General features: G+C 42.1%; 1 protein-coding gene across 1 annotated transcript in view; it reads left to right on the top strand.

Annotated features, from left to right (window-relative positions):
• The first annotated feature begins 321 nt into the window (after positions 1-321).
• Positions 322-11,504, top strand: part of Cxadr (CXADR cell adhesion molecule) — a 38,045-nt gene continuing 26,862 nt past the window's right edge. Inside the window, exon 1 of the mRNA XM_076868617.2 lies at positions 322-433. Within this exon, the coding sequence (XP_076724732.1) occupies positions 391-433 (43 nt within the window). The 5' untranslated portion in view covers positions 322-390. The remainder of the gene's footprint in view (positions 434-11,504) is intronic.

Here is an 11,504-nt window from a genome sequence, read left to right as displayed (position 1 = left end):
CCGATCCTAGGGCACAAACACCGATTTAACTGAGATGAAGGCTGGGTCCCCGGATTACGCTTGGGGGCGTGGGAGGAGGCTACCAAGCGACTCCCGATGGCCCGCAATGCAGTCGGAGGAGTACTGGACCTGAAGTGTCCCCCGTGCGGCGGCGCGCAGCACCCGGTTGCCATGGCAACCCCACGCGGTTGGTGCTGCAGGCACTTACTGCCCAGCTCCGACTGCTGCCGGAAGTGACGCTAGTTCACCTGCCGAGAGGGGGCGGGGGAAGGCGGGGGTGCAGAGGTGCCGCCGCCGCCTGCCAGTCGGGAGCGCGCGAGGCGCTGAGAGACCCAGAACCAGAGCTAGAGCCGCCTACCTGCAGCCGCCGCCCACGGCCGGGCAGCCACCATGGCGCTTCTGCTGCGCTTCGTGCTCCTGTGCGGAGTCGCGGGTGAGTGGGCGCTGTTTGGTTTCCAGCACGCTCCCAGCCCGGGGGCGCTCGCTGCCCGCGGCCACCCGGGAACAATGGGTGTGGGGGAGGGGGCGAGATTTGGGGGTCGCTGCGGCATTGGCGGGTGGGCACAATTGCACCGGAGTGATTTTGCAATGCCGAACGCGCGAGCCGGGTGGGTGGGAGGGCCCTGAAGGGAGCAGCTCCGGAGGAGTGGGGTGCCTGAGGTGCCACCGCAGGGCTGAGGACCAAGCGAGGTGGTGAGGGGTGGGCGCGGCGCACCGCGCGCGCCTGGTCTGTCTCCCGGAGCGTTCTCTGCCTCGGGTACTGCTTTGCGTTCTTTGCTCCTGCCTATTCCGGTGTTAACCCTGGTCCAGCGTTACCCGATTTCCAAGCCTTGGGCGGCGAGTTTCAGTAGCCCAAGCCGGGAGGCTGAATTACGAACGCCATTATTCAATGGACACTGAGCTGTTCCAAGCCTCGAGTCTTCCAAGCTACCTCTAGGAAAGAGGCTCTGGACGAACACTAGCCTGGACATTCGTAGTCTCATAGAAGAGGCTGCTACCTAGAGGGGAAATTGGGAGTAGACCGTGGGAAATCAAAAGTAGGTGCCTGCAAAAATGTGGTATCGATTTGTGCGGTCCTGGGCAAAGTGCAAGGGAAAATCTAATAACCTTGGTTTGAGTTTGTGATGAGTTGGTTCATGTTAAAGATAAGATATGGCAACTTGTACGGGGTAATTCCTAGAGGACTCGCCTAGTACATTTTTTGACTGCACCTTTTTTTTTTTTTTTCTGGGAGGAGAAAAGGCATTTAAAATATGCGTGGACCATTAGACAGCGTAAATATTTTGACACTTGAAAAAACTGATCTGTTTCCACATGTCTGTTTTAACCACCTGATCTTAGCCCAAGCACTTGCAGCCTTTTGTAACTGAATGATTCTTTAAAAAATAAAATAAAATCCATAGGTGGAACTCTAAGAGGCATACTTTATGTAGCCTACGGAAGAATTTTTTTTCTTTCTAAGTGCTCAGCAGCAATATCGGGTGGCCTTGTCTTTTGGGATGGCTCTCAGCTTCCTGTTGAAATGTTAATTTCATTGTTGGATGCCACAGCTGTGAGCATTACTCATGGGATCAACATTCTATTAACAAGTCTAATCTTCGATCTGAGTCTATAGCACTACCTCCACTTTTTTTTTTTTTTTTTTTTTGATACATATCAGTTAGGCTGGGCTGAAATTTCGAAAGAAATCTCCTGGGGGCAAAAATCAAAAGGTCAAATAACCAGTTTCCTTTCCCACCTTTGTTTTGTCAAGGCCTAAACTGAAGTTAAAGTTGAGAACATAAGGTTTGTGTTGTCAGGAAAAAAAAAAAAAAGTCCTAGACTGTATCTCCAGCAGAATATAAACCACCAGTAGAGATACCCCACCCCCGCCCCCGGGGTGGGGTGGAGGGGTCTTCAGGTAATTAGTCTTAATTTTTTTTCCCCCAGAATACTTCACTTTGGTAGGCACAATCCCAGTTGAGGATTTATTAATACTATGTAATCATTCTGTTCATGACGTATGTGTACATTAGGGTACAGTGAATAACTATATTATTAAAAGATAATGTCTTCTGCCAAACAGGACAACTCTTTTCCCCCCAGTGTTGCGACTTAAGAAACAACTCAGAAACTGTGTGATTGATAAATGCTCCAGCATTTCTTTAGAATTTAAGACCACTGTAGAAATACATTGCTGTGAACTCAAGATTGTTAACATTATTGAATCCTATATTGGCAAAACAAGGCTTGCATATTAAAAAGTACAGTGCTATATAACAGCTATTCATCTAGATTTGTCTTGTGGTATACTGTAGCTGGTGAGGGGACTCTCTGGTGCCTTTTTATTTTTTAGTATCTTTATTTTTATTTATTTATTTCTTTAATGTGGTGCTGAGGATCAAACCCAGGGCCTCATGCATGGGAGTCAAGCGCACTCTACCTCTGAACTACAACCCCAGCCCCTCTCTGGTGCATTTTTAATGCCTGTGTTGCAGCAAGTCTGACTGTCATGAATAGTAGCAGTAGTAGAGCAGTGGCAGTAGCAATAGTAGTATTAAACCCTTGATTCAGCAGTTATGCTAAACTCTTTTCCAAGGACTTTACATGCACTCAATCTATTAAATAACCCTTGAGGGTATTTCTTATAATTATTCCTGTTATGTAAGCGGAGAAACTGAGGCATGGAATAGTTATGTAACTAAACTTGTCAGGGTATAAATTTGCATTCCAGTCTGTGCTCTTATCACTATGCTATTATGTGTCTGAAACAGCCACTTTTCTCTTTGATTACCTCTAATTGAAATCCTAATTTCTGCCATTGGCCACCTGTCATTTATTAAGAACCTGTTGTTGGGTTGATTGGATACCAATTATTAAAGACTTTTCTTATTCACTTTTAAACTTCATGATCTTAGGTGAATACTTTCAGGCACTGTGAGTGCTCTAGGATATTCTCCAGAGCTTAGACTGGTGTTGGAAACTGGGGCCCATGCCTAAGGCATCATTATTAGACTTGGCTAAAGTAATAGGGTGATGCTGGTTTTCACAGCACCAATGAGTGGGAGCTAAAAAATGTTCAACCAGTCACCCAACTACTTGTTAGCTATTTGATGGTGACCAGGCCACTGTCCTCTCTATGTACTCCATTTGCTTTGTGTCAAGAATGGAGATACTGCAGAAGGTGTTTGGGAGGTTTGGTCAAAGGATAAAATATTTCCTGGAGATGGGAGGAATAAGTTCAAGAGATTTGTTGTTCAACATGGCTGGTATAATTAGTTGCAACATATTATGTTTTTGAAAATTGCTGAGAGTAGATTGGAAGCACCACAAAAAATAAGTATAAGATAATGCATAAGTTAGCTACATCATAGTTATTCCCCAGTGCTTTATCTCTGACCTTACTGTTGTATCTTATGCGCCCCACTCCCCAGTTGTCATAGATAATAATAACCCATGTACCAAATGCACTTATCTCTTTGGAGCTTCATGACACCTATTTTGGTTCTTTTCAACCTTGTTAACCTGCCCTTAATTGCCTTCTGTAACAGGTCCTTTAAATGTCATCTTTCCTATGGTTTGGCCCATAACCCTCTTCTCAATTTCAATCTTAACCCTGGATGACCTTCTCTGTCCATCACTGTAACCACCAAGTAGTTGCAACTATGTAAAAATATTTCCAGCCAAGTCTACTTCTTTGAGTTCTGGGCTACTATTTTCAATTAATAGTCAGTTTTTGAGGTACTTGAGTACCTTAGACTTTCCAAGTTTTCCAAAATGAATTCATCTGTTAATTGATTTATTAAATGATTCAGTCACCCAGCACTTTATGATCTACTATGTACTAGGCCCTGTGCTAGGTGCCTCTAAAATAGTATATGGCATTGCAAATTGCACATGGTGTGGTTTTCCAGGTAGATGGTAGTTTTTTGCAGAGACATGAAGATGCGAAGGGTTTGATGTATCTTGAGAGTTGAGAAGTTCAGTGTATATAAAGCATCTAAAGAACACTGTTCAGACATTTAATATGCATCTGAGTCATTCTTATGAGGAGGACTGGGGTGGGGCCTGGGATTTTTTTTTTTTTTTAACAGGTTTTACATGATGTCACTGCTGACCTCATTTCATGTGGGCAGAGAGCTAAAGGTTGTGCTTGAGAGCTCCATAGGAAATGATAGGTCAGTCACACTATGTCCCATACCCCTGTGGCACCAAGAAGCCTATGGAGGTAATGAAGAAATAAGATTATTCTCTTGAGTGGTAATAATGCAGCAGTTCTGGAAGCAAGTAGAACCAATGGATCTAACACAGGAATTCCTCTGGGATGATCTGGATAGACATAAGCAGTCCCTGTAGAAACACAGCCGAGCAAAGTTAGGCTTTCTTTTGATTTGGAAAGCTTGTCTGAGGAAGTAGAACTTGGTAGTTGCTTGAATGAGTGGCAAGAAAAGGTTGAAGAAATGCAATCGAATTTCTGACTTGAGTGTATGATAATGTCACTGACCTACAGGAGGAATACATAAAAGAGGAGCAGGTTTTAGGGAGGGAACAATGAACTTAGCATTTGAGGTGCCTGAGAATGTTGGAAGTTAAAAAAATAAATAAAACCAGTAGAAAGATTTAAACAAAGGACTAGATCTTAAAAGAGAGGCAATGATTGATGTTGCAGAATTGAGAAATCCTTGCTGTTACGATTCACCTGTGTGAGGCTAACCTGGAAATGCAGGTAGGACTAGAAGATAAGGTGAAAATGAGGCAGGAGAAACACCAACCTCTAAGAAATAGACACAAAATGAGGAATGTAGGAGCAAGAAGATAGGAGAACCAGAAGGTGACAGTGTCTTAGAGACTGATGGAGAAATGAGGCTGGTCTTACCATCTGGCAACTATTGAGAAATTCAGGAAGTTATTGATTCCATAGGAGGGACAGTTTTTGTACTGGTGAGAGCAAAAGCTGGATTTCAGTAGGTTGACTGCATATCAGGTTAGTGGAAGATGTGCTGTACTTTGCACTCGCATGTAGTGTGATGGTGAGGCACCAACCATTGACCTTAATCCCAGAGGACAGTGCATACCCCAAGAAAGAAGGTGGAAGCTAGCTAATAAGGACTGTCTTAACTTTCTTCCTTTTAGACCTATAATCTTATTCACCTCATAATTTTCCCCTAGAACACTGTATTTCTCGTTCAGATTAGTTCCTGAACCCTTCAGCTTCTCAGTGATGTCATTCTCTCTCCTCTCTTAAATTTCCATCTCATCAACTTTCAGCAAGCTTATTTATTCCTCTTTGTAGCCCTTCTCCTTTCAACACTGCTCATCCTTCCCCTGTCTTAACCAGGCTTCTTGAAGGAGTTGCCTGCATTTACTGACTCCATTATCTCCTTTCTTGTTGCTAATTCTTTCATTCTTTGAAATAGAATTTTCACCCCCTTTGCTGTAGACTGCAGTTTTCCAATGGGCACCTCAATGCCTTCAGCCTCTTAAAACCCTCTCAGCACATAGCTCTACTGAACATTTTCCCCTTTGACCTATTCTTCATCTTCTTTTATCTTTGTCCCTGTATAAATGCAGAGGCTCCTCAATTTATGGTTTCATTCACCATTTTTGTGCAGATAGTCTGCAGTCTATTTCTAGTTTCTGTCTCCCAGGCTTTACCCATAATATCAAACCACCTTCCTGGCACCTCTGCTTAGACTTATCATAGGCATCTCCGACTAAACCTGTTTACACATTATTCCCACTCACATTAAGTGGCTTTTTCAGCTACAAAAAATGCCCAAGCAGAAAAACAGGTCTTAGATTTGACTCTTCTTATACTCCCACTTGCTCCCATCCAATTTTGAAGACCCTTGTATCCCTTCAGCCACTACCTGTAATCCAGGTTAAACCACCATCTCTTGTTGAAGTATTTTCATAATTGGCCTCGGATCAAGTGAGCTCTTCCCTGCTCCAGGCATATCCTGTTACAGCAGCATGTCCTAGCACTTATCAAACATGCCTTTATTGTAATTGTTTTCTCTCTCCATATGCTACATTTCATTAGGTCAGGGACTGTTTACATTTTGTTTCCAGCATATGGCACAGCGATGTTCATTGAATGTATGGGAAAAGGTGTGCTAGAGAGGAATCTATGCTTGTGGCTTGGAAAGGATCTACAGGGAAAAGAACATTTGTAGATCAAGAATAGGTACATCTTGGAAGAGATGTGCAAGGCTGGGCTCTGTATCATGCACAGTCAGCTTTGTGTACATCGGCTTTGTGAGGGGTTCAGGAATGGAGTGAATGTGCATTTCAACGCCAGTCTCAAATTTTAATCTCCTGTTTGCAGTCTGTTCTCTTCCCTCCCCTTCTCAGCATTTCTTCTTTCATACATAAGTCATTATTGGGTGAAAATTGATCCTTTCTTTAATTAAAGAAAATAATAGGGGCTGGATGTTTTGGATTGGATTGATTTGGTGGCCAGCAAGTAGTAGATGTGAACTTTAAAGTAATTACTAAAGTTATACAGCAAGTAATTAAATATTATCTAACCAAAATGACCTTAGGACTTTATCTGATTTTCATCTAACTTGTATTTTTTAAGTAAACAAATTTCATACTCTAAGATAATAACTGTTGGATTGGTTTGGATTTAGATTGTTTTCTATGGATTGTGGTGCTACATAAGAGAAGAAAGTAAAGAGGAATAACCTTTTTGAGTTCTGGTTTCTTAACCTTTTCTACTTGATTTCTCCAATGGGGTTGGAAGTACAGATGGCAGTATGTGAGGGGTATGGAAGAAGGTCACCTTGGCATGGTCCAAGAAGCTGGCACCCAGGTCATGGTTTGCGTTGGTAGTCTGTATGGGGCTCTGTTATTTGTATTGCTTTGTAAATGTTCAGAATTTAAACATGGAGTTTTGTTTTTGCTGGGTATGGTACACAACCTGTAACCCCAGCAGCTTAGGAGGCTGAGGTAGGGACATCACAAGTTCAGAGCCAGCATCAGCAATTTAACGAGGCCTTAGGTAAGTTAATGAGACCCTGTCTGGATCTGAAGACTGGAGATATATTTTCTTTCTCTCTTTCTCTCTCTCTCCTCCCCACCCCTTCCTGATCATCTTGTGAGCCATTTCCCTCCATTACACTCTTCTACCATGATGTTCTGCTTTACTTAGAGCCCTGAGGAATGGAGCCAGCCTTCTGTGGACTAAGACCTCTGAAATCATGAATCCTCAAAAAAACTTTTCTTCCTCTACAATTGTTCTTGTTGGGTTCTTTAGTCACAGCAGCATAAAAGCTGACTGAAACAGAAATTGGTACCAAGTTGGGGTCATTGATGTTACTAACCTGACCGTGGGGTTGAGAAGCTTTTTGAGCTTTTTGGAATTGGTGGTAGGAGTTTTGAGATGCTTAGCAGTGAAAGCAGAAAATATTTTAGATTGTTGTAAGCAGAGCTTAATGGATGATTCCGATGGGCACTCAGAAGATAAGAATGCCAATTGGACTGTGGACATTGAAGAAAGGGCTCAAGAGGGTTCACAGGAGGACTCTATTGGAATTTGGACTAGAGGCCATTCGCGTTATGTTCTGGCTGAGGGGTTGCCTGCATTGTATCTGTGTCCTGGGACCTTCTGTGAGGCCGATTTTAAAAGCAATGGACTTCTTAATCTGGCGAAAGAAATATCTAGGCAGCATAGAATTCAGGCAGTGGCATGAATATTGCCTGGAAGCTTTTAGCCAAATTTATTGTGATAATCAGGAGCAGAAAGCAGAGCAGAAAGATTTGAAAAACTTAAGACTTTAAAGGTGGGAGTAAAACTGGGGCTAAAGTAGTTGCATTTGTTAAAGACTGGTCTGTTACTAAAGAAATGCTAAAGACTTTGCCTGGAGACAATGGGAAAGATTGGCTTGAGGGGGATCTCTAAAGCTAGCAAGATCACACCCATCTCAAGATGGAGGGAGTAAGAGTGAAAATCCTCTTGAGAAGTGACCAGTGGGGAATCCATCTTGCACTGAGGGCCTGGGAAGTTTTTTCAAAGTGCTCAGACACCTAGACACTGAGAGGCTGGTGCAGTAAGGGTCCCTGGAGGCTTGACTTCTGTTCAAGATGGTGGCAGACCTTGGCATCAACCACATAGTGCTGGTTCTGCTGGAATACAGGATGCTGGAGTTAGGAGGTCTTGGAGGCGTCTACCAAGATTTCAAAGGAAGGCCTGGGAGGCCAGACAAAGTGCGGCAGGGTTGAAGTCCCGCAGGGACTGTCCCTGCGGGCAGCCCACGAGAGGGTGAAGCAGGGAGATGTGAGGAAGAAGCCAAAGCTGCAGTGGAGACCCCCAGGATTAATGCCAGTAGTAATGTGGGACGTCATCCTAGGAAAGGTGCGGGAATTGATCAGAGAAAAGCCAATAGAAAGGCCACTTGGGCTGCAGCCAGCCAGGCAACAGGGGTGGAGCTACAGAAGCCCCTTTAACAGAACAGGACCATGCCAGGTGCCGGATGTGGAGCTACAGGACTTGTTTGCCCAGCTGGATTTCAGTCTTGCTTTGGTCCTGTCACTTCTTTCTATACCCCTATTTTTTGGAATGGAAATATGTACTCTGTACTATTATATATTGTATACTTGTTAGATTGCTTTCAATTTCATAGGCACTCACAACGTGAGATTGCCTTGAATTTCAGAGAAGACTTTGGACTTGAATTTTGAGCAATTTCTTGGAACTTTTGAGACTGTGGAGACTCTTGGGAATGGACTAAATGTATTTTGCATTGTCAGATGAGAGTGAGCTTTTGGGGACCAGGGGTGGAATGTTATGGTTTGGATGTGAGGTATCCCCAAAAACCTCATGTGTGAGACAATGCGACAGGGTTCAGAAAGATGATGGTTGGATTATTAGAGCCTTAAACAAATCAGTGAATTAATCACCTGACGGGATTAATTTAGTGTGACTGAAGGCAGGTGGGGTGTGGCTGGAGGAGGCGGGGCATTGGGCGCATGGCTTTGGGAATGTATTTGTATCTGGCAAGTGGAGATCTTGCTCTCTGCTGCCTAATTGCCATTGTGAATCATCTCCCTCTGCCACACTCTTATGCCATGATGTCCTGCCTCACCTCGAGCCCCGAGGAATGGAGCCTGCTGCCTGTGGATTGAGACCTCTGAAACTGTGAGCCCCTCAATAAACCTTTCCTCCTCTACAGTTGTTCTGGTTGGGTCATTTAGTCACAGCAGCAAAAAGGCTGATTTTAAAAAGGGCTGGGGATGTGGCTCAGTGGTTAAGTTACCCTGGGTTTAATCCCTCGTACTGCAAAAGAAAAAGTTAAGCATGTTTCTGTAATCAATGGCAAAATGGTAATGGAATAACATTTTAGCTCTTCTGTGAATTTCCATTTGTCTTTTTAAATACCCTTCTCCACCTCACAGCCTCACCCATTCTGATGTAAAATAAGGAATTAGGCAATTAAAGTCTTACAGGTAACTTAAGTCAGCAGTTTTTACAGTTTAGTTGGCAGAGTGCTTAAAGGAGAAAAAGACTGTTTCCTGCTCTGTGGCAAAGTGAAGATAGGAAAAGAGAGGGAGATAATAACAGCAGTCTGTTTTTAGGGTAGGTATGAAATCAGTGGCATGGTTTGGTTTGTTGTTTGGTATTTGGTGAGAAGAAGGATTAACAGTTAAGTGAACAACATGTTTACATACTGAGCAAAGGCAAATTTCTTCGAAAACCTTTAAATCATTTGGATGCCTTCAAAGGTAGTTTACAAATTGGATTGGGAATAATTTTTACTTCATTTACTTCTAAGAAATAAAAATTTTTAAATTTCTCAAAGAAACAAGAAGTTGTGGTTACTTTTGTATCATCCTGTGGTATAGACGTGTTTTCTACGTGAGCTTTACAGGCTTATTCAAAGAAAGATGGTCAGTCTGCATAGACAAAGTTCTCTCAAGGAATCCCATGGGACATCCAGATACAGGGAACCACCTTTGTTGAGCCATGTCTTTGTTAAATCCAAAGTGTGACTATCGCTGACCCACCTCGGTCTTTACAAGTAAGTGTCTTGAACTGTTGAATACCAGAACATTCTCAAATAGGATTTCTCTAATGGACTAGACAAAAACTTTTGACTTTGTGCCAGAGTAGTTCTTCAGTAAGAATAGAGAAGACTCTAACTTAAGTCAGTTGTACAATATGAAATCTGATATTTCTAGAATGAACTGTTGAGTCTGGGCTCAGCAGTTAACATACCTTATTTATTTATTTTTTTAACATGATTTCATACACATCATGTTTGAATCCACTCAACAACCTCAATGCAAGAACGACATATTATAATGTTCTTATTGAACATTCTGAAGCCAGGTTCTGAAGCCAAGACCTAAGTCCAACATGATGTGGCAATAGTGTAAAGCAATGTTGTCCTACATAAGTATCATGCAAGCCACAGGTGTAATTTAACATTTTTTAGTAGCCACATTAAGAGACCATAGGAAAGAGGTGAATTAATTTGAATGTAATTTGTTTAACCCAATTTATACAAAAGATATATATATTTCCATAAGTAGTCAAATTAAAAACACTGAGCTGTTCCTGATTTTCATGCTATCTTTGAAATCTGGTCAGTGTTTTACTTGCTAAAACCACTCATTTTATTGTTTGCTAGCCCTCTTTACAGTGTTGGGCAGCTGCTTTAATGGTCAGCATTGGGCTAGAACTTGGAGCTTTACTTTTGTTTAGTCCTAGAATGTCTAACCTGAAAAGGCATGGGTGCACAGTGCCATCAGAACAGCTTTGTCCAATGGAACATGCCTTTGGAATTGTTCTAGTGAGTGTTCTCTAAAATGATTATTCATGTCATATAGTATTTCCTTGTTGGCAGTGAGCTTAAAGTCTATCATTTCTTAGTTTCTTGTAATCATGAGAGAATTTGTTACATGCACACAAAATTATATCAGCTGTCCTTATCAATAGTTAGGAACATTCACATTTTAAGTATAAGGCAGAAAAAAAAAATAAGTCTGTGCACAGAAATCGTATTTTTAACTTGACCATAGCGGGGAAAATGCATTTCTGTAGGGGTGCAAAATAAACAGGATAGAATGGCCCTCCTAATGGTTGCTGAGGAGATTTGAATTCACTATGGTATGTTAAAAAGGAATTTATACCAAGATTGAAGCAGTGAATTTAGATATGCTCCCAGTGGGCATGATTTTCTTATTGTAAGTAACCATTTCTGTGTTGATTTCAGGCTTTTTTAGAAGGAGACACATCATTTAATCATTTTACTATTTCTGAGGTTTCTTATTTTCTGTGATTTATAAGATACTTATTTCATCTGAATGCATTTTTCCTTGGGGGGGGGGAGCGCAAAAAGTCACTTTTTGTATCTTATGTTAATTAAAAAAGAAGAGAAGTAAGCTGAGGTTTTTATGAGCAAGGAAGCAAAGGAAGATTTCCTAAAATGGAGTGATACATATTCTATGAAGGTGATGAAAATATTCACCATGGCAACTGGTCTGCTTTACCCATAATGCAAAGCACCATATTTGCATTT

Source organism: Callospermophilus lateralis, chromosome 10, assembly GCF_048772815.1.
Source record: "Callospermophilus lateralis isolate mCalLat2 chromosome 10, mCalLat2.hap1, whole genome shotgun sequence".
NCBI lineage: Eukaryota > Metazoa > Chordata > Mammalia > Rodentia > Sciuridae > Callospermophilus > Callospermophilus lateralis.
The sequence above is the reverse complement of the archived record's forward strand: the minus strand, read 5'-3'. Positions and strand labels throughout refer to the sequence as shown.